This window comes from Alligator mississippiensis, chromosome 1, assembly GCF_030867095.1.
Source record: "Alligator mississippiensis isolate rAllMis1 chromosome 1, rAllMis1, whole genome shotgun sequence".
Classification (NCBI taxonomy): Eukaryota; Metazoa; Chordata; order Crocodylia; family Alligatoridae; genus Alligator; species Alligator mississippiensis.
In genome coordinates, this window is record NC_081824.1 from 450551315 (window position 1) to 450574283 (window position 22969).

A 22969-nucleotide genomic window follows, 5' to 3' on the forward strand; every position below is an offset into this window, starting at 1 on the left:
GGCAGCGTAGATAGCTGGGGTGACTGACGAGTATGACCACATGACTGTGGGCAACTTGAAAGAGGTGATGAAAGAGAGAGGAAGGAGCAGAAGAGAGAAGACCTGATTAAGATCCTGTGTGATGATGACTGCCTGCAAGATCACCTCCACACGTGCAGGCAGAACCCGAGGGGCCATCCTCTGAGTGGGACTTGTGCAAATACCAGCTGCAGCTGGAAGCTGAGGAGTGCAAGCTCAAGCATGACCTGGAGCTGAAGCGAATGGAGATGGTGGAGAAGGAGGCCCAGCGCCAGCACAAGGAGGCCCAGCGCCAGCATGAGCATGGTGGCCAAGAGGCCAGGTTCAAGTGCAAACACCATCTCGCAGTACTCAGGATGCAGTCAAACCCTGGAGTTGCAGGCGCTTAGCGAGCCCCAGCTGCTCCCTCAGGCTGAACACACCAATCTCCCCTCACAACAAACATGGACATGATCCAGAAGCCTTCCCAAAACAGTTTGAAAACCATGCATGCCAATGAAAGCTGGGAAAGGTCTTGAGCATATAACTAACCTCGTCTCCCGAGAGTGTTTGTGCATCACAAACTGTTGGGGACCAGGCTGTGACCAGGGAGCCAGCGAACAGGGACTGCCAACAGGGGAGCAGTTTGACTGCAGTTCACAGGCCAGGCATGGGCAGGAGCACATGGGGGCTTATGCCAGAGACTTCAGGGAAGTGAAGGAGGAGGGGTGCTACTATGGGGTGGTGACACGGAGCGCAGCCAAGGCCCCTGCCCTGCTGCTGCCTCCGGCCCGCAGCTCCTGTGAGGCCTCCACCCAGACAGGCCCCTTGGATGGGTGGGCAGTGCCCTGAGCCCTGTCTGCGGGGGCCGCCTGGCGGGACCTCTGAGGCCTGGGGGTAGCGTGGGGGCCGGGAGTCTCTTGCCTGTCCCACCTGTGCCCGGACTGAGGCCCTGGAGGGGCAGGTGAGGGGGATCAGGGCAATTGAAGAAGGGATTGATGGCTACTTTCATTCTCTGCAGGATAAGGGAGGAGCACCAGGAGGTATGGGGGTGGGTGGGAAAGGGGCTGTGGGTTGGGAGTGAGGGGCACCAGCAGGGCTGGGGGGGCAAGGGGAAGGGTATATACCCCTTCCCCCACCCAGGGGTCTGCTTTCTTGCAATTGCAAAACCCTACCCTTATCCCCGCCTTGTAACAAACCTCCCTCCCATTTTCCCCCTCTCCCTCCCACTCCTTGTGCCCAACATCCCTCCTGAACATAAATTATATTCCCTTCTGCTCCCCATTCCCACCTGACCCCATCCCTCCCATGCCTGCACCCCAACCCCCCACAGGTTCCCAGTCTCCCCCAGCCTGAGAATGGTATTCGTGTCAGCTCCTTGTCAGGATGCTCTCATTCGGGTCTGACCCTGCTGCCTCTAAAGAGGCGAGGTAGGCGCCTCCTCTTTTTCTTGTCTGCAGCAGACAATGGGGAGGCACGGAAAGCTGGCTTTCTTCTTTGGCTGATGTCTGCGTTCCCCTGGCTGTTCATATAAGAAAGCACATTTGCTTCCTGTGGGAAGACTAGCTCTGCAGAAAGAGAAAAGCAAAGAAGCGTCTAGTGATTGACTCTGCATAGTAGCACTGCAAGCAAGCATAGAAAACTGGTGAGCATTCAGAGGTGCATGCTGGCTGGACACATGCCACTTAGAAGTCCAAATAAGGTTCTTTAATTTGGTTTTTACTAATTATAACATCTCCTTTCCCACCAGCAAAAGTATGAGAAGATGTTGTACCGTCCAAAATTATGCTTCTGGAAGTCTGATAACACCAAACTTACCTGTGCACTACATGAAACAGTTTTCTGGCTCTGAGATCATTGACTACAGACAGTAGCATGACGTATACACACAGGGCTGTACATTTAGGTTGAAAGGCAATCATTTGACTTGCTTCCTTAATGCATCATTTCCATGTGTGGTTTTCTACAGCTTGCATGTGTTGGGTCCTTTATTCAACAAAAAGGTCAAGGCAAATTCTTTTCCATTCAGCTGAAACAACCCCTTTACCTCATCATTAACCAAGAGCAAGGATTGAACTTTGCCTTTTGGCATCAGAGGAGATGGCTGCTCCCTGAGCTCACAGGTCCCTGTCTGCTAGCAATGGGAGACAGCTGTTTTCCAAAAAGGTGCCTGTGTGGGGAGGGGGGACACTGGGGTGTTGGGTTGCTGGGTCCCGGAGGCGAGCAGAAAGAAACCTGCTCAACCTGGCTTTCTCCCCTCCCTTTGCATCCTCCCTCTCTTCACTGGCTCTGAAAGAGGGCTGTAAATCCAGTGCAGGGCCTGATACTGCTGCTGATTTGATGGTGATGATAGTTTGACCTCGCAATGGTCAGGGATTGATGGTAGACTCTCCTCCTGCTACTCAAGATACTCAGCAGGCTTAGGGCTTGCCAAACACTGCAAGTACAATGCCTACAATCCAGTAGCCCTCTGTGAAGGTGAAGCTATTCTGTGGGTGATGCTCTGGATTTATACAGTGCTTTCCCCAGTAGGGTCTTTGACCATAAGTATGGCTTTTGGCATGACAATAGTTCAAATAAATAGTAAAGATTAGCGTGGGCATGCAAAACCTCAAACAACTGGTGGCCAGGATCCCATGGACAGTAAGTTTAAAGGAAAAAGGAATCGGGGAATTTGGTTGTACCTTCGAGAGAATATTAAGGGCACTAGGATATGCCATCCCTGTGTAAGGAAGGTTAAGAATCACATCAGCGGACTGGCTTGTCTAAACAGCAAATGCTTTTGTGACTTGAAACTTAACAAGGAATCTCTCCAAATGTAGAAACATAGCTACAATACTACAGATGACAAGAAAGGAAAACTCCAGGCAGACCAAGGCACTGCAATAGAGCTAGTCCGAGACACACAAGCATCCTGTGAAGTTACATGTCAAGGACCAAAGGAAGTGTAGGTCCATTACTGACTGGGGAAAGGGAATTAAAATTGCTCAATACGGAAAAGGCAATGTGTTTAATGACCTCTTATCTCAGTCCACATACAATGTGTCCTAGAGGTCTCAAGGAACTGAGCATACACTTAGGAAATCTGCAGATGATGCCAAGCGAGGTAGGACAGCAGATGATCTGGAAGATAGGTTGAGGATTCTCAATGACCTTGACCAATTGGAAAAAATGGTCTTAAATTAATGAAAGGATAGTATAATAGTTACAGGAGTAGAGCACAAGCTAAATATGAGTCATCACTGCAATATTCTTACAAAAACTGATAAAGAGCAAGAGCATATGGGGCTGTATTAACATGCATGTTGTGTGCAAAGTAGGGGAAACCATTTTTCAATGATATTCAGCATTGGGGAGGCCTTAGCTGGAAAACTGTGGCCAGTTCAAGGCATCGTGCTTTACGACAAACAGATGAACTGAAAAGAGTCTGGAGAAGAGCAACAACAATGAGGAAGGGTCTAATATTGTCCTAGACAGGAAAGTTGGAAGACCTGGATTATGTAATCCTGAGAAAATGGAGGGGGTGTTAGAAATCTTCAGAAAGGGTTGTTACTTGTAAAGAGGATCTCTAGTTGTCTGTGATTATAGCAGGTATAGTAACGGGCTTCCATTGCAACAGGGGGCATTTAAGCTGGAAATGAGGAAATACTTCCTAACTCTAGAAGGTGGGGCTAGGCCCTGGGTGTCCTGCTCCCTGGATGAGTAGCCTTCCCATTAGCTTAAACATTAAAGTATGGGAGGGCCCTCATTCTCCTCCCACCTCTCCAATGAGCTTTTGCCCAGCCAAAATGTCATGACTTATAGTACGGCCTAGTGAGCGCATCTGACCTGTTCATGGCTCCAAACATGCTGAGCTGCAGCACAACCCTATCCAAAACGGCAGCTATGTGGCTGTGGCCACGCTGGTTAGGCACACAAGGTGAAGTGGGATATAGCCCTGTGACTCAGTTTACATGCACGAGGAAGAAAGGAGCTGTGCCCATTTGAAACATCTAGTAAACTTCAGTCTTCTCCAGGAAGTTATTGAAGTCAAGGATGTAATCACTCACAAGGAGACGGGACATATCAGGACAAAAAACGGCTTCAGACAATACTTAACTAACTGGAGGAGAGGGAGGCTGTACTGTGCTGCACCAGAATTAATACCGTGATGCGGAGATTACACAAGTCATCACAAATTCCTGGTGCAGAGGTCGTAGATTTTTTCAAGCAGGATGGATTTCAGGGAGTGGATCTGGACTGTGTCGTCCCTGTGGCTTTCTGGGCACCAGTCAGGGTACAGGTGACGCTCCCAGACCTTTCTTCTGTTTCATTTGGCCCTGACTTCAGACAGCGGGACACATGTCAGCGCTGGATCTCTAATTGTCAGTCTTCCCCAGCTGCATGCATGACATCCCAAAGGGGAGTAGAGGTGTGCTGACTCCTACCAGGTAATCAAGAGGGAGGTCTACTCCACCTGGCTATGAGATGAAGCACTGCACTATTTCTAAAATGGATTCATAGGCATGTTCTGCAAATATGAGGAGGATATTTGAACCAGCAAAAAGTTTTGCTCTCTTACCTTTGTGTTCCGAAATGACCTGCACAAGTTGGTAGTTTCCAGCTTCCTCCATGTCCAGATCATATTTTCTCATAATTTTTGAGATCACATCTCTAGTTGTGTCTTGGCTCGTTAACTGGAAAAAGCATTTTGCAGTGAAATATTTTACTTCCTTGTTTCTTGACATTTGTTTTCACTTTATCTATCTGGCATGTTGGTTTGGTGTCTCATTGGTGAGGTACAGACAGTGCACAAATGGAAATTACAGAGAGATGGAAATAGTGTTGTGCACAGAACATCCTAGCAAAGGGTGACGGTTTCTGTGTGTATTTTACTCTACCAAGCTGCGTCTCTAGATTTGGTTTGTCCCTAGTGTAAAAAAGACCACTATGAATGTTCTTTTATTTTGCCTCTGTCTCTCGGAAATCTTTCATTGCAGCGTGGTCACCCACACGTAGCAGAGTCTCAGAAGCCACTAGGCTGGTCCTATGCCATCAAGGCTTTACTTGCCTAAATCTAACTTGGGCCAGGGAGATGGCACAAGCAGCATCTCCCTCACCATGCATCTGTCCCAGGGTTTCCCTCTAAACGGTTTCCCTTTCACTGGAAAGTCCCATACAACCTTCTCACAAACAACTGGGAGAAACATGGGGAAAAGCAAATGACTCCAAAGCAGATAGACAACTGGCTCAGCAGCCACAAGCAAAGGTTATTCTTCATGGATCCAGGTGGGAACGGCAGGAGGCTTTGAGTGGACTCCTACAGGGATCTGCCCCGGCTCCGCTGCTGTTCAGATGATTTGGATGCAGGAATAAAGAGCTTCCTGAGCAAATTTGCAGAGAACTCAAGACTGGGAAGGACAGCAAACGCACTGGGAACACTGTCTCTTGGCTGGGGATTTGGACTCGGGTGTGCTGATTGCTCTTGTTAGAACTAAAAAAACCTACAAGTTCCTGGGTTTTGCTTCTCTGCTCGGGGTCCTACCAAGCACCACATTTGGGATTGGACCTCCGCCTCCTTGCTTTAACTGTAGCGGGTTATGGTTCTTCTTGGTGTTTTGGGCATTGAGAATAGTAGTTGTGTGGGAGGTTGGTTTCTGCAGTATTAAGAATAGGTCAGACATAACTTGAGTGGAAAGGTTTAGTTAGGAATCATCCTGCCTTCAGCAGGGGGTTAGATTAGATGGCCTCCTGATGTCTCTTCCAGCTCTACTTTTCTAGAAGAGAAAATGAGGGGTAATACACTATGATATTTAGAAGTATATGCCCTTTGGGATCCTAATTTTCTAGTGCTCTACAGCATCTTTCGGTGACTTGCCACCAAGCTGCTCTTCAGTGTATCTGTCTGCCTACCTGTGCACACACGCCCATTCATACAAATGGCGTGCATGGTTTCTTGGTACCTTAGTCAATGACTGAGGACAAGTGGTGGATATTATCCAGCTGAAAGCCCAGAGAAAAGTTTGGGAGGTGGAATGTACTTTGACTACTAAAATAACCATGTCAATTCACCTAAGAATCAAGGGCATGAGGTGGCCCCTAATATTTCAAAGCTTTGTCTTGGTGTGAATCAGAGCAGCAGAGAATTTACATGTAACTTGTCATCCCGAGTGAAAACACATCCTGTAATAAATCTACACAGCTCTTCCACATCACTTACCAGAATGCCTTTGTACACAACACCTTGACTGTTCGGCACTGAGCAGTGAATGATGTAGGCGTCTTCGTTCTTCTGGGAGTAAGGTGCAGACAGAGCAGATCAGAGGTGGAGGAAGGAGGAGGTGATGAACACGCGGCCATGGAAGGTACGCATGAAGGAGATGATGAGCATTCAGAGAGGTAAATAATGAAAAATAAATGAAGGGAAAAAGTCAGAAACATGATGGAAGCAGTAGGGATGAAAGAGCAGAACCAGAAGCAGGTATTTTGGGTCTATGCCTGGTTCTTGAATGTTGTTAGTGGTGGTGTCCTACCTCCAGGAGTAACTTGGTTTGGTATTTGTAATGAAGTATTCATATTTAGTATTCCATCTACAACTAACACCCCTGAAACACGGAAGATATCGATTTTTGCTGTTTGAAATGGGTGTTTAGTTGGTCTAATAAAAGACAGCACTTTTAGCCAAAGAACCTTGTCTGCTGAAAGAAACGGTAGCATTCCTGACTGCGCTATGTGCTTTGCTCAGGAAGGAGCTCCTGCAGGGCCGATGCGCCTACTGACCTTTCTCTGCCATTACCTATTGGGCAAGGTTGTGATATGGAAAGTAATATTCCAAAACCCTGGAAGCTTTGCTTCCATCTTCTGCACTCCTTTGTGTTTACAGACTCCTCTGACTTCTGCCCAGCTGGGGAGGGAGGCATGGGACAGGGGCAGGAGGGCAGGGGAGCCTGGTATGCGGGCACAACAGTGCGGGGAGTGGGGGATATGCCTCGCTGCCTCTTACCCAGCCAGGACGGATGGCAGGGAGGGGCACAATGCAAATACAGCTTGCTCCAGGCGGAAGGGGGCAAGCAGTAGCAGGGCATAGACCCCACTCCCAGCACTGCTGTGCCCACATCCCGTGCCTCTCTGCCCCGGCTGGGTAAGTGGCAGTAGGGCATCGCCTGCCAGTTGCCCATCTGGGGTGAGGGGGCACAGGATGCAAGTGCAGCAGTGCCAGGAGTGGGGGCTATGCCCTGCTGCTGTTTGCCCCCTTCCACCCAGAGCAAGCCGCGCCACCCCCAACCCCCTCCCCAAGTCCCACATCCCCCTGCCCCGGCTGGGCAGCTTGTCCCAGCCCCAGCCCCAATCCCTTCCTCACTGCGGGGGCAGGGCAACTCAGCCGAGGCCTGGCCTGGTTTAGTATAGCACCATGCGCTTTTGGGTAGCTCTGGGCCACTCATGCTGTCACTTGCGGGTGCCCCGTGCCCCTCACGGGGACTGTGTGTTGAGGCGGGATGGGTCCTGCGTGCATGAAACAGGCCCCACCCGATGGCACGTGGTGCCCATGCACACAGGACCTGGGCCAGCATGACAGGTGGTCTCCGGGAGTGGGCCCAGGTGATGTGGCAGAGCAGCGGCCAGTGCCAAGCCGCACTGCTGTGCCACATGGGGGGATGTGCCAGGAGGCCCCAAGTGCCCCAGTGCTCAGTGCTGCTCCCAGTGAGCTGCGGGCTGTGCACGGGGGCCTGAGGTATTGTGGGGGTAGGCTATGTCGGGGAGCTGTGGGCCCTGCAGGGGGAATGTGGGCCTGGCAGGGGGGGAATGCTGTGGTCCTGGGGGCAGCAGTCCATGTGCTGTGTTGGGGAGCTATGCCCTGTTGGAGGGCAGAGGACCCACCCTACCTGAGCAGCATCCTCCCACAGTCCCCGCCTACCCACAGCCCCCCCACAATCCCCCCACACCTATCCCCACCCCCTGTCCCACCTCACTCCTGCAAGCAGCTGCTGGCCCCAGGCTCTATCTCCCCCTCGCTGCAGATCTGGGAGGAGCTGGGCGGGCTTATTTTGCCCCAGATGGCACAACTTGCCCCACACCAAAGGTTGTGGCCAGGCATTTGGTGAGGCAGAAATCCCCGGCTCAAATACGTGCCGCTCCTATTTGAGATGCTGCAAGCACACATGCTGCATGTGTGGACGTGCCGTAAGGGTGCAGAGAGAAGTGGAGCTCCCAGCTCTAACTCAGAATGATTTTTGCAAAGCGTTCTGAGTTCCTACATTGCCCGAAACCAAACAGAAGTTCACTGTTGGTCTGGAGGGGTGGGGATCTAGCTGCCCGCTGGGAGCCTGCAAGCAGGTTTCCACAACAAGGGCCAAGCTCTGTGCCAGTGTTGGCTGTTTCAGAATGGGAGGGGGGAAAGGCAGTGGAGGGAGCTCGTTCTTGGGGCTCTGCAGCTGGTGTTGAGGGGTGGAGTGGGTGAATTGGAGCCACCCCACTTTGGGGGGCCTGTAATACACTGGCCCCACTCTGTAGCAGGGGCTGAAAAACCCTGAGACTCAACTCCTTCTGCTCCCTTGCCCCCCTCCCATTCTGAAAACACCCACAGGTTGGGAGCCCCAGCAGACACACGTTACACAAGACACTACGTTTTGAAACATCTTTAGCTGACACCACATGCAATGAGGGGCCAGATTTTCACCCAGTGGGCCATTTAAGCTGTTTGCAGCCGTGCACTTGTGTTTGGTCACAGCTATAAACAGCTTTCTGGGGGACAGGAGTAAACAATGCAGGTGGAAATTCAATTTTCACTTATAAGACAAATATTGGCAATTCCTCATCCCCTTTTCATATTGAATAGTTTGAACAAAAGGTTCTAGACCATACCTTTTCCTGAGGCAGGTTCCTGGGCTGGTCCCCGGGCAGGTCCCTGGGCTGGCCCTTGGGCTGGACTCTGGGCAGGTCCCCAGGTTGGCTCTTGGGCAGATCCCAAGGTCGGTCCCCCAAATGGTCCTCAGGCTGGTCCCTGGGCTGGCCCTCAGGCTGGTCCCCAGGTTGGTCCTCCGGCTGGCCCTCGGGCTGCACCCCGGGCTGGACCTCGTGCAGGTCCCCTAGCTGGCCCTTGGGCTGGTCCCCAGGTTGTTCCTCCTGCTGCTCCCCGGGCTGGCCCTCGGGCTGCACCCCGGGCTGGACCTCGGGCAGGTCCCCAGGCTGGCCCTCGGGCTGCTCTCCAGTCTGGCCCTTGGGTTGGACGTCAGGCAGGTCCCAAGGTCGGTCCCCCAGATGGGCCTCGGGCTGGTCCCTGGGCTGGCCCTCGGGCTGGTCCCCAGGTTGGTCCTCCGCCTGGTCCTCAGGCTGCTCCCCAGGCTGGACCTCGGGCAGGTCCCTGGGCTGGTCCTCGGGCAGGGCCCCTGGCTGGCCCTCGGGATGGTCCCCAGGTTGGTCCTCCGGCTGCTCCCCGGGCTGGCCTTTGGGCTGCTTCCCGGGCTGGACCTCAGGCAGTTCCCCGGGCTGGCCCTTGGGCTGGTCTCCTGGCTGGTCCGCAGGATGGTCCCCAGGCTGGCCTAGATACACCAGTTTATTTTGAGCTAAATGAGGTGAGTGAAAATGGCTCTACCAGCCTTAGTTATGTATGGATAGTTTATGAAAAGAAGCCACATAAATAGAATTTTTAACAATTGTTCACAAAAATCAGCTCTCTGTCCTCCATTTCTGATTCCTTCCCTCCCCAGCTGGCATCTCCCCTCTCTCTCTCTTTATCTTAACTCAGTAAAATCAACTCTAAATCTTGTTCTACAAGATGTTAACCTCTTAATTTCCACTGGCATTTCCCCTATAGTCTAACTCATTGACACTTCTCAGTCAAGTGAGGTGTCTGTCACTCAAAGTTTAAGAACCTTTTTCAAATACTACTACAAGAAATAAATGCAAGAACAAAACCCCTGGAAACTTCTGCTTGCTTTGAACAACAGTTGGATCGAAACATAGACCTGAACATTTTCTTGGCCCACTGGAACCAAATCCAGGACAGAACCTCATTAGACACCAATTAGCAACCTTGGAGATATGAATGTTTTTGGGGCTGAAGAAAAAGTTGGCTGGGGAACTCCCTTTTTGAGGGATGCAATGCATCTTTTAACCACCTTTAAATGCCTGAGTTTATCTGGCGGTGAACCCAATTCTAAATTAACACCTTCTTTCTGGAACATCCACCAGGTCAAGTTTATGGGGTTAAAATACTGCTTTGCTTTTGTATCCTCTATTTCATATAGCATTTGCTTTCACTTCTGTGCCAAAGCGAGACATTAGCACATTGCACCAGGTCCAAGAAGCATACCCAGCAAGTGATTTGCCACAGGAAAGTTTCTAACTGGGTTAAGGACCGTGTGTCAATTTGACGCTGGACATATAGCATTCTTGTATTGCCACAACTCACCATTGTTTCAGCAGGTCTTTGACCTGGAATGTAAGTTATTTCTCTGTCCTTGGAGGTCAGAAGCCCATCACTCAAAGAGGAAACAACAGTCACACGCACTTCCTGTGCTATGGTGGTCACTAGCAAGACATGCTTCACGACAAAAAGGCTTTGCCTGAAGCTGCCTTTGGTCAGAGCACGGTAACACCTGATGAGATTTTCTCTTTGCAAGGGGAGAAGTAGGTAGAGAGCAGCTTTGGCCATACTTCCAAGGTGCTGAAAATGCAAAGGCAATTTGCCTCTTGGCTGCTGCTCTGACTCTTGTGCGCTGGCAAATTCTCTGAAATGCCAAGTTCCCAGTTTCCAATCCGCATGACCAGGCCTGTGATTCCCCACTGCAGATTTGTATTTCTACCCACTCTTTACCCACTCTCCCAGGAGAGATTCACCAGGGACAGAGCCAGAAAAACCCAAAAGTCTACAGGGCCTGATCCTGTCGTGTAAGTGATATCAGGATTAGGCCCTGGCAATATAATTGTTGCTAACATTTACCTCCCAAAATGCAATTCTTTAGTGCAGTTTCGGAGATGATGAAGTGATAGCTTGAAAAAAAATATAACTTACTCTCATTTTCTGCTTCGTTTTGAAACTGGTGGAGGAGGTGTTTGGCCTCCATTTCAACGTCACAGCCAGGGACGTTCTTGTTCAGGTGTGCTATTACTTTCTGCAGTGTGTGGTACTTCGGCGGCTCTTTGAAATCTTCAGGGCTAAAGTGCAGCCAAGTTTTCAAGAAGAAGATGATTGGACTGAAAAGAAATACATTGACAAAATCCAGTCATAATCAGTCTTTGTAACAGTGATATTTGTCATTCAAACTTGTATAAAAAGATGAATCTATTCCTTCTGCTATGAGCAAGCAAGGCATTCTGATCTGGGCACCTTTTTCCGTAATCCTGGTCTAAACTCACTGACACACATTTTACCACTCTTAATTACTCATCAAACTAGTGAATGAACACTGAATTGTATCCTCAAGATGCAAAATATAGGACAATTATAACTATTTTTAGCGATATCCCCATCCTCCAATTTGATCTAGTATTACAGCAAACAAAGTAAAAGAGACACAGGAAAACACGAACATCCTGCCCCAAACACAACCTTTACACAACACACAAATTGCCTGGCTTTCTCGCTTTCTACTTTTCTTGCTTTCTTTTTTTCTTGCTACATTTGGGCCACTTTCTGCAGTGCTTCTCTCCTAGTGTCACACAAAGAAGAAATGCCTACTTGAGTGGGTAAACTTCAGCTAAGTCACTACCACAGCTTTTGAGGTCTACCAGTCTCTCCCCTTGCTCTCCCACAGACAGGCAGGAATAATGCCCATTCTCCTGTACAGACATGATACATAGGACCGTAAGAATCACAATCTGGCTCAGAGCAGAGGCCCCGCTATCTCACAACACTGTCTCCACAAGTGGTAAGGAGCAGATGTTTTGGAGGACAAGTAGGAGAAAGTGAATAGAGAGATGCATCCTCCGTCTCGATGTTTGCTAAGTCACTACGCACATGGACATCCCTAAGCCCTATGACTGACAGCCCCAGATTGACAACTTTTGAAAGGGTAGTTGCAATCTTTTCCTGAACCTGGTTATAGTACTGGCCTCCACAACATCCGGGGGTGATGTGTTTCACAAATTAGTGAGGTGTGAAAAAGTGCTCCCTTTTGGTTGTTTCAAACCTGGTGCCTCATCATTTAATGAGGTGGCCCTAAATTCTTGTATCAGGAGACAGTAAATACAGGTTTCCTTCGATTTCTTCTCTACACGCATTCCTGGAGCACGGCACATCAGTCACATTTGCATAATGCAAACCCACTTTACAATTCATAGATTCATAGATGTAGGGTGGGAAGGGACCTTGTAGATCTGCTAGTCCGACCCCTGCCCTGGCAGGAGAGAAAACTGGACTCAAATGACCCCAGCCAGGTAAACGTCGAGCCTCCTCTTAAAGACCCCCAGGGTAGGAGCCAGCACCACTTCCCTTGGGAGTTGGTGCCAGATCCCAGCCGCTCTGACTGTGAAGCAGTGCCTTCGGATGTCTAGTCTAAACCTGCTCTCTAGCAACTTACGGCCGTTATTCCTTGTTACTCAGGGAGACCTCAGGGGAACAAGGTCTCTCCCAAACCCCGCTGGTCCCCCGTAGTAAGTTTACAGATGGCCACCAGGTCCCCCCTCAGCCTTCTCTTGCAAAGGTTGAACAGGTTCAGGTCCCATAGCCTCTCCTCATAGGGTCTGCCCTGCTGTCCCCGGATCATGCGGGTGGCCCTGCTCTGGACCCTCTCCATGCTGTCCACGTCCCGCCTGAAATGCAGCGCCCAGAACTGGACACAGTACTCCAACTGCAGCCTGACCAGTGTCGCATAGAGGGGGAGGATCCAGCTGTTCCCCCATCCCCCACATCCAGGCCACTCTTCCCTTCCCCTCCCCCACACATCTGGATTGGGGTTGCCCTGACCCAAACTGCCCCTCCCCATGCATCCAGATCAGGACTGGAACCAAGACTGGCTGCGGCTCCCCGCTGCAGTTTCCAGAGGCTCTGATAAAGCCTTAAGCAAAGTATATAGGGGATTAAAACACATCTGTTCCAGAGTGGCCAGTAGACTCAGGAAGTCCTGGTTTCCAAGGCCATTACTTTAGCCACTAATTTATATTTCTTCCCAAGTAAACCCAAAGAGAAGAAGATTATTCAGCACTTTAATAACATCAGACTTAGAGATAAGATTGAGCTTCGACCATCTCAGGTCCAGACTCAACAGCTGCTGCTTCCCAGAACATGCCATGCTCGCACTTCACAACCCCACAGCCACCCAGTTAAGAGGATTTCCCGATGGTGGGACTGGTAGGTCAGATATTTTATAGCATGTAATGGTAAGTATTAATAATCATTTTGTAGTGTGGTTTGAAAACCTGTGGCTTTCTCTGTAACACCCCCCTGCCAGAATGTCTTAGGAATGAGCAATGTTAAACTTCGGAAAACTAAAAACCCTATTCATGAAACTTTGTAGAAAGGTTGTTTCTGGGAGGGAAGATCCTGTGTAAGGGCTTGGAAGTTAGACTCTCGTCTTGGATTTACTAGTCCTGGGGTACTGACGAGATGGCACATGACAGAAAAGGATGTGGAACTTGTTTTTTCCCAAAAGAAATGAAAGAATTGAAGCTACTTGAACCCTTGCTTAAATCCAATCATTGACAAGCAAGATCATGGGAGTTAAGACAATTTACTTAATGTGGGAAACTGTGTTAATTTACTTGCCGGAAGCTGTGCTAGCACTCTTATAGAGAAACTCAGAGCCATACGCTCACTGCCGAGAGCTGAAGGGAGTCAGCGGGATCAACAAGGGGGGGATCAAATATAATCCTTCAAGTCCTTTATACTGCCAGTGCATACCAAACCTCAGAGCATGCAGATGACAATGTATAGATGTGCTGAGGGAAGGTTCATTAGACTCCTGCCTCTTAAAAACTAAGTAATGGTCCGTATGGAACTAGAGGCAGAAGAAGACATCTTCTTTTTTCATTTAAGAAAGGTTCAGTTTCACCATTTTGAGCATCCAAATGTAAACACAATTTAAAAATCCACAAGGATGAATGATTAATCAAATGACCAATTAACCAATGCTTAAGCAATTCCAGCATGTAGGATTTGGGGGACAGGCACCTGCATGCACACAAACACATGCACGCAGACATACACACATACATGCATCACATGCAAGCACACAGAGATACAGTCATGCAGAAACATGCATGCAGATACATGCACACTTGTGCATGCACAGACACATGCAAGCACACACTTGTGCATGCCAAACATGTGTGCACACACATGCATGTACACATGCACGTGTGCACACAGGCACAAACACAAACACATGCTCACAGACATACACACATGCATCACATGCAAGCACAATCAGGGCTCCATCCCCCCTAGAGTATGTTGGCATTTTCAGAATAGAAAATGAAATCCACAACAGACAATAACATGCATATTTGCATAACATGTGGTGAAAAGAAGCAAGGGCAACAAGCATGCTTTGTTTGTCCCCCAGAAATTAATGAACCCAAAATAAAGGACAGTTTCTGTTCAGTTTTGGGGCAGCATCCCAGTCTGTGTCAATTAATGTAGGCATGATACAGTGAATTCTTTGCTGATACCAATAAGGATGGCTCTGTATGCATGTGTGTGTGTGTGTATATATATATATATATATATATATATATATATATATATATATATATATAAAAAGATGATTAGTTTTACCACATCCCTTGAATCCTGACTGAGGTTTTGCTGTACAGCACACTTACTTCCTGAGGACTGCCCTGGAGTCCGCTGAGAAATCTGGACTTTCATCTCCTCTGCAGCTCAAGGTCTCCAGCTTTCCATGCCTAAACATCAAAATGGATATTTTAGAGAGTTATTTAAAAAACAAGCTCAACATACTTGGAAGGGCAGCACCACTAGACTCTTCAGCACCACTAGACCGCACAGCCTATCAGGGTAATAGGACCAGCAGGTGTGATCAGAGATCATGACGGACAAGAATGTAACTACGCCTTAGTAAAATGTCCTTGTCATATCCATTTACGTTCTTATCACTATTCTGATTAGTCTGCAAAAGCACAAAAGAGCAGCAGGAAAACCACTCCCCAAGTCAGAGAGGAAACCAAATCTGGCCAGTTTGGGGGGACAAGGATCACGTTGTGACCCTGAGCAGAGTAAAAGATGTGAGAGGTTTCTTCAGAAATCCCTGCCTTTCCCATAATTACTGGACTATCATGGCTACATCACGCTTTCACTGAGACTCAAATAAGATGTTTTTTTTTTTCTAATAGTGAGGCTGGACAGCAAAGGGGGGATCTGGTTAAATGGAAGAGCTAGATTAGCAGACCTTGTCCTTGGAAAGGTGGGAGGGCTTGGAAGAAAGGAGAAGACTGCATATAGATCGGTGATAACTAGACCTGCTCCCACCCCAGGGCTGCTGGCTTAGTCCAGCACCAAAGACAGGCTGTTACACATCGGGTGCATCTACACGTGACATTAAGGCGAGCCATAAACTCTGGTGCACTTGGCGCTAGAGTCAACTGCTCCCAGGCACAGCATCTGCATGTGCACCCAGGACCACAGCACTTTGTGCCAGGGCAGAAGAGTCCCAGGCTGAAAGGGAGCATCAGTCCCAGTTCGGGGGCAGCACTGGGCAATGGAGGGACTGGCCGGGCACGAAGGTGCTACAGAGTGGAGCGAGGAGGCAGGCAGCCCCTGTAGTTAGCACCCTTGTGCCCCAAGGAGTCTCTTTCTACAGGACTTTGGTTTAACATAATTTCTTCTCCGGCTGTCAGCCCACCCTCATCCTGCTGAGGACCAGATTGAGACTGCCCTTTGGGGAAGGACTGCTGTGATAAGATTTCCCCTCCGCCCCTCATGTTCTCCATACGCGGAGAGGGGCTGTCGCATTTTCTGAAGTCGTAAGCGTATTGAGACTCCTCTCGCTGTTCACTCTCAGATGGATATCACCTTTCAGTGGCATATCACTACAAAGAGGACAGGAAGGAGGTCAAGTCTTAGCCCTGTCCCCCTCCCTCTTCTGCTTCCTTCTACACCAGGGCATTTCCAGCAACTAAATGGTACAATTTGGCCCACCCTTTCGTGTGACATTACATTAGAAGAATTAGTTGCAAAATAAAGATGTTAATTATTTGCTGCTAGGAAAAATAGAAGTCTTCTTTACCGACTGTTGTAGGGAAAAACTTGGCCATTGCAAATCTATACATATTAAAGGCTGCCCACAATTTGCATTGAAATATGCTTGTGGGAGAATTTAATGCTGAGACATGTTGCCTAATGGTATGCTTTATACCTGTTCTGGAGACCACTGCTAGGGGCAGGCAGGAGGCAGGGCAGGGTGGCACTGAGACAATAACTTCTTCAGAGAGCTACAGACTTTTGTTGGCCTTCCTCAGACACTATGAACGGACTTGCAGAGAGCAGGGGGACAAGATAGAAAGGTCCTGATCCAGCACAGGCCGATTCATGCAGCAAAGAGTTACGCACAGGGACAGCGACAGCCTGGATTTGTTAACTCTGGATTTTCCCAGCAGTGTGTTGAGCTGTTTGGAGGACTGCTTGCCTCCAGCTGTCCTCTCTTTCCACTAAGGAACCAAGCAGTCCAATTTACTTATTGGTCTCCTTGTTTGAGGAAGTACTCAGCTCTGAGGAGGCATTTTCAACCCTGTTTCAACTGAAACACTGACTTTTTCAAGCTCGTTAGAAATACATGCATAGCATTAACTTCTTAAGTATGCCATCTTCAAAACTATTTGAGATCATTTCTTGCAACGTCCCACCTCTAAAAGCCATCACAGCTTCCTCCACAGCTCTTGGCTCTTACCTGCTGAGGAGCATTTCTAGGACCTCACCAGAAGAGGCAAAGGTCCTGTATGTTGCGAAAAATGTATGTATGTTCCCAAAATCCTCCAGAAGAGCATCTACATTTTTCTGCATGACCTGTGAAACAAAAGAAGAAAATCATGACATCAGTCATGAAACAAGCAGTCTCCCCGCTCTGAAACTCGGGGAGGGTGGCAGTGGTGCTGGGTGGGGGGTCGGGGGGCTATGGTGAATTTTGGAGTGGCTGCTGTCCCCCATCCCCAGAGCCCTACTGGGGCCTCCATCTGCCCCCAACCCACGGCCCTGTCCCCTTCCTCCACAGACTTACCTGCAGCTGCAGCTGCTGCCTCCATTGAGCCTGCAAGGTCCTCCAGTCTCCGCTGTCAAATAGCTGCTCCTGCCCTTCCTGGCTGCCTGCTCGGGGCCTCGGCTCTCGGGTGCGGAGGCGCTGGAGGAAAGAAGGCAGAGGGATGCAGCTGCACCCATAGCCCTCCTCCTGCTCTGCCCTGTTGAGGAGTTCAAAACCTGGTTAATTGGAAGTTATTACTTCCAGTAGCGTAAGGAGCCAAGATGATTAGGTGTTAAGATTCATAGACTGTCGAGTCGGAAGGGGCCACGAAGGATCATCGTGTCCGACCTCCTGCCTCAGCAGGAAAGAGGGCCGAGGTCAGAGGACCCCAGCCAGGTGCCTATCTAGCCTCCTCTTGAAGACCTCCAAGTTGGGTGAAAGCACCACCTCTCTTGGAAGCCAGTTCCAGATTCTGGCCACCCTTACTGTAAAAAATGCCTTCCTAATGTCAAACCTGAATCTACTCTCCGCTAGTTTGCACCCATTATTCTGAGTTACTCTCTGGGGTGCTCTGGTAAACAGCGCATCACCAATTCCCTGCCATCCTCTCTGATGAAGTTATAGGCGGCTTCGAGGTTGCCCCTCAGCCGTCTCTTGTAAAGACCGAAGAAATCCAGATCTCTCAACATCCCCTCACAGGGTCTTTCACAGAGACCACTAATTATGCGACTGGCCCTCCTCTGGACCCTCTCCAAGTTCTCCGTGTCCCTGCTGAAGTACGGCACCCAAAACTGGACACGGTACTCCAGCTGCAGCCTGACCAGTGCTGCATTGAGCGGGAGCATCACCTCCCTCGATCTGTTGCTCATGCATCTGCTAATACACGACAAGGTGCGATTAGCTTTGTTGATGGCCTCATTACACTGCCGGCTCATGTTCATCTTGGAGTCAACTGTGACTCCAAGATCCCTCTCAGCCTCTGAGCCACTGAGGAGGTCATGCCCCAACCTGGCGGTGTGCTGGGGATTCCTCCTGCCTCGGTGCAGTACCCTGCATTTATCTTTGTTGAACTCAATCCTATTTTGTTCCGTCCATTGATCCAACCTGTCCAGGTCAGCCTGTATCTGCTACCTGCCCTCCAGTGTATTAATTTTTCCCCATAACTTAGTATCATCTGCGAACTTGCAGAGGGTGCTTTCCATACCCTCCTCCAAATTGCTGATGAAAATATTAAATGACACCGGTTCAAGGACCAAACCCCACGAGACCCCACTGCCCACCTCCATCCGGGCCAAGAACGACCCGGCTACCACCACTCTCTGGGTGCTAAGCACATCTATACCTTTCAAAAGAAAACAAAAATAAATCAGAGAGACAAAAACAGAAAAATAAATCAACATGCATTGTGCCATTTCTTTGCACACATCAATCGTGTCCCGATGAGTGTGCACATGCAGTTTGTGGTACTTCAAACCCGTTTCAGGCCCCATAGACCACACGTGGCACATGTGCACTCCTTTGCCATGCTGCAGATTTATAGTGTGGTGCCCAAATTTGACACTGGGAGCTCCTGGTGTCAAAAAACAAAAGAAATCAAAGGTGGCACAGTGCACATGGCACCTACGTGTGCTGCCAGAAACAGAGCCTGGCTGGACAGAGCTATGCTCTGGCACCTGGGCAGTCTCCAAGCAGCAGGATTGCTGCCACTGCTGCCCTGGGAGGCCCCAAGTCAAGTTGCTGGGGCCAGCACAGCTGCTGGCTCCAGCCTCCCACCCCCACCCAAGACAGCTTGCCCTGCACCAATCCCATGTGCAAGGGCTTGCACCACAGCATAAAGGAAATTTATGTCACCTCTATTTTTGCTGTGGCAACCGCATGCCCCAGCATGTGGAGACACACTCCTAATGACTGTGCCCTGCTTTTATATCCATGCATCGTCATTCATCCTGAAAGATTGCAAAGTGCTTCCCAAAATACAGACTGGACATACCACTGACCTTCGGCCACCCCCGGCAGATACACAGACACGTAGCACACCTGATAGCTAGGGCCTGGGGGAGAAGAATGAGGGGGAACGATGGAAAGACGTTATCCAGGGGACAGGTCTGAAATGATGGGACAGTCTCTCCAGGAGTGAAGGACTAGTGCTGAATTATGTGCACAACAAGTGACAGGGGAACCACAAGTGTTGCAGCCAGGGTGGGAGAAGATCCATGTCAATGGGAGAGGGAGAAGTTAAAAAGAAAATGCAAGGATTATTAACTTCATTTCATCTACTTTACTCTGTGTCCTCTGAGCTGAGATATGTTGAATTAAGTTTCAGGAAGACTAAACAGTGGTGAAGATTTCCGTGTTTTGCATTTACATTGTAGGCAGGACAAAACACTTCTTGCATTGCAGGGAAATGAAGTTCTAGTAACCGCTGTCCTGATCATCTTTTCTCATGTGAGCAATGGTCTGAATTACCATAAGGGGGTAACATGGACGGGAGGGAAGCAGCCTGTGCCACAGCAACCTGGAGGGGAGGAGTCCATGAAAAAACCTCTCATCCAAACTGCTGGAAGATGTGAGATTCCCCCAGGATTTATAAAGTACAGCTTTGCGCCTAGGCAACACTGAGAGGATGACGAATTAGAAATGCCTGCCTAGGACACAGTATGTTTCTGTCTTCGATTGAAAATCTCCTGCAGCATCTCATGAATGAATACTGTTTTCCTCTTAATGGCATATAGTCTAATTTTGATAACTGATAGATGAAATGTTTCATTCTTAAGACAAAAACCCTTAAAATGAAAGCTGAAGAAATGGATACAGAAGGTGAGCACAATACTGCTGAAAGCATGCATTACTAAAAGCAAAATGCAAAAACTTTTCTATTATTTCAGTGAGTCACTATGAGCTCCTATACGCGGGCAGGGAGCCTGCTCTGACATGCTGGAAATGCAGCACGTTGGAGCAAACTATATGAACCGAGTCTGCCAGAGCCTGGACATCACCGCGCTCCAGCAGGCAGTAGAAAGACGGACACCCAGAGTTAGTCCAATGGTATTAATACCACAGGATTCATAAAGAAGAATATTTCAACTTAGTGCCGTGGTCTTGTGTTTTAGAAAGAGGAATTGTGTAAAGAAAAATGGGGAAGATCCTAAAGTTAAAATTAAATAAATGTATATCCTTACTTTAATTTCAAAAGCATGCCATAATGGAGACACGGACCATGAGCACACTGCCACAGAGCCAGACCTCTTAACAAAAAAAGGAAGCAGGAAGGCATGAAAGAAAAGTGTTATGATATTAAATAGCAAGTTTTAGGAGACTGTTTGCATCAACTCGTTTAGAAAATGGAAATTGAAATCCAAAAGAAGCCCACAGAGCCTGAAGTCCAGCGTGAGAAGGGGAGACCAGGATGTTACGTGGGGAGCAAACTGTTCGTCGATTCATGCACTGTCAGGCCTGGAAGGACCTTGTCGATCCTCGGGTCCACCCCTGCACCAGGCAGGACAAGACACAGGGGGTCAAGTGACCGCGGCGCGGTGACATTCCCGTCTCCTCCTGAAGATTTCCAAGGGAGGTGACTGCACCCCTCAGGGTCACAGTCAGGGCGGCCAGGATCTGGAACCAGCTGCCAAGGGAAGTGGTGCTGGCTCCTACCTTGGGGGTCTTTCCAAGGAGCCTGGATAACTACCCAGCTGGGTCACATGAGCTTCAACGTACCAGGGCTCATATGAGCCCAGTATTCATTCCTGCCCAGGGCAGGGGGTCGGACTCGATGATCTGCTCGGGTCGCTTCCCACCCTGCATCTATGAAGCTATGAACCACCACTGCGGGGAGTTTCTTCCAGGCTGGACACCCAATTAAACACATAGAAATACATTTTTAAAATAGATTAAAGCAGGAAACTTGGAAAAGAAACAGTGCATCGATGGGACTACTAAGGCATTAAAGGAGAAGAAGACCCCAAAGAAGACCCTTCAAGGCTATCATCCAACACAAAACACTTTAATAATCAGGTTTTGCTTATGTAAATCCCCCAGAGTCAATGGACGGCAACCAATGAAACTGGAAGCAGAATTTAGGGGTCAGTTCAATTACCAAAAAAGCCAACAGAAAAACTGTTCTTGTTGGGTTGAGCCCTCAGCCCTTTTCCTCAGTGCTCAACCAGGGCCAAGTTAGCCTCAATAGCATCTTCTCCTTCCCTAGAATAAAGAGGGGAAATGAAAATGAAGTAAGGCTTCATTGTTGTCTGCGGGCCTCGGGTGATCTTTTCTGGCCCTGCTCCAGAGCTCACTCCACCGCTATGCACAGACACCTGGCTGGGCCATCTTCTTTCCAGTGCAGCTCTCTGCCCTTCCCCTCGCCATGAAAACAGAGTCGTTACACGGAGATGGCATTATCACATTTAACATCACGTGCTGCTGTCGACAGCGACAGGAGTGTTTGATCACACGCACTACTCATTTCCTTACCACGCATTGTGAAGATCTGCTGAGCACTGCATTCTTCAAGTAACACCTGAATCTCTCAAATTCGGCGAGGCAAAAAGAGCGTATAACAGTGAGAACTGACATCTTTATTTGATTTACCTTCCTGTGTCTCCAAAGGATCCCATGGTTGTATCCTGGGATAAGAAGCTATCCAGTTTTCTGTAGCTGTATGAAAGAAAGAAGGAAGAGCAAGTTGAAACCACAACCAGTAATTCCCAGTTACTTGATGTCTGGAGTGAGGGGCAGCATCATGGCCCGGGGGGCAGGGTACTGCAGTTTGGGGGTGAGGGGCACTGGCAGGGCTGGGGTCAGTGGGTTGGGAGTGAGGGGCAGCAGCAGGGCTGGCGGGGGCTGTGGCTTGGCACTGAGGGGCAACAGCATGGGCAGTGACAGGGCACTGGCATGTCCTTGCCCTCACACTGTCATATCCCCCCGTCCCCCCTCCGCCATGTGACAGGTGTCCTGCATTTTCGACCTGGAAATATGGAAACCCTAAAGCAACCATCCACATCCTCGCTGCCCCCTCCGCTGCACCCCTCACCATGCCTGCCCCGGCAAACATCATTGCTCCAAGCACTCCCCCCGCCTTCCCCCATGGCAGGCAAGCACACCTAGTCTTCAGTCCTTGGCTTGCTACTGGAGCGGACTGAAGTCATGTTTAGGAAAGAAACGAAAGCATAAAAGTGACAATACCCCCAGCCACAAGTCACCCACCCTAGGACTCCCCAAGTGTGGGTGCAAACACCCCCCTCATTTGCCCACACTTACCCTTGCGGTCAGGGTGATCGCAAGGACACGGGTGTGACCTGACAACAACCAGTGTCGGGTCGGGAGCAGTTGACCTGCTGTGTGCGTCTCCAAGAGCCGCACGGCGACGAGCCGGTTCTAGAAGGGGCCATTGTGATGCGTGTCACGTTCTCCGGGTCTGCCCACCTGCACGTCTCGGCCGTGTCCGGCCGCACCGCTGCATCAGCCACCGGGTGTGAGACAGGGCTTGGCTTGCACACGACCTGATGGTACTCACAAGGAGGGACTCCAACCAGGACTGGACCCTGCAAGGGTTTCCCTCCAGGGCACTGTGACAGCGGATGAGGAAAGGGACTCCAACAACAGCTCCTAACGAACACCATTTATTGTGTGTGCACAAGAACATACGGCCCAGGTCTATCTCACACGTGTTCCCTGCGGTGACGTAACCTCTATTTCTGTAGGCTGGGGGGCTCCCGCTGGCTCCCAGCTCTGAGATGGGGGAAATACACTGTATTACTTGCTGCCTACTGTCGGCCCTTTGACGGTGTGGATCCTCCCAGTCTCTCAGCATTGCACCGCTTTCATGGGCAACTTCCCTCAGTTTCCCTTCAAGCCCTTTCCCTTTC

General features: G+C 49.5%; 1 protein-coding gene across 1 annotated transcript; it reads right to left on the reverse strand.

Moving 5' to 3' along the window:
* Positions 1-968: 968 nt before the first annotated feature.
* LOC132248446 (protein TsetseEP-like) lies at positions 969-11129 on the reverse strand. The gene is made up of 5 exons (XM_059721394.1): positions 10991-11129; positions 8839-9515; positions 6197-6265; positions 4559-4673; positions 969-1565 (listed from the first exon to the last, which is right to left on the reverse strand). The coding sequence occupies exons 1-5, from the start codon at positions 11040-11042 to the stop codon at positions 1390-1392; spliced, it is 1089 nt and encodes a 362-aa protein (XP_059577377.1). The 5' UTR covers positions 11043-11129; the 3' UTR covers positions 969-1389.
* Between the last annotated feature and the right edge of the window lie 11840 nt (positions 11130-22969).

What these genes read in the sequence shown, in the direction of transcription:
- LOC132248446 (XM_059721394.1), bottom strand. Translation starts at nt 11,042, where the DNA reads ATGGAGGCCAAACACCTCCTCCACCAGTTTCAAAACGAAGCAGAAAAT. An exon ending in TTGTGTACAAAGGCATTCTG is followed by an intron (nt 4,674 to 6,196) that starts GTAAGTGATGTG and finishes TGCTTTTTCCAG; the next exon opens with TTAACGAGCCAAGACACAAC. An exon ending in GGTCATTTCGGAACACAAAG is followed by an intron (nt 1,566 to 4,558) that starts GTAAGAGAGCAA and finishes CTCTTTCTGCAG; the next exon opens with AGCTAGTCTTCCCACAGGAA.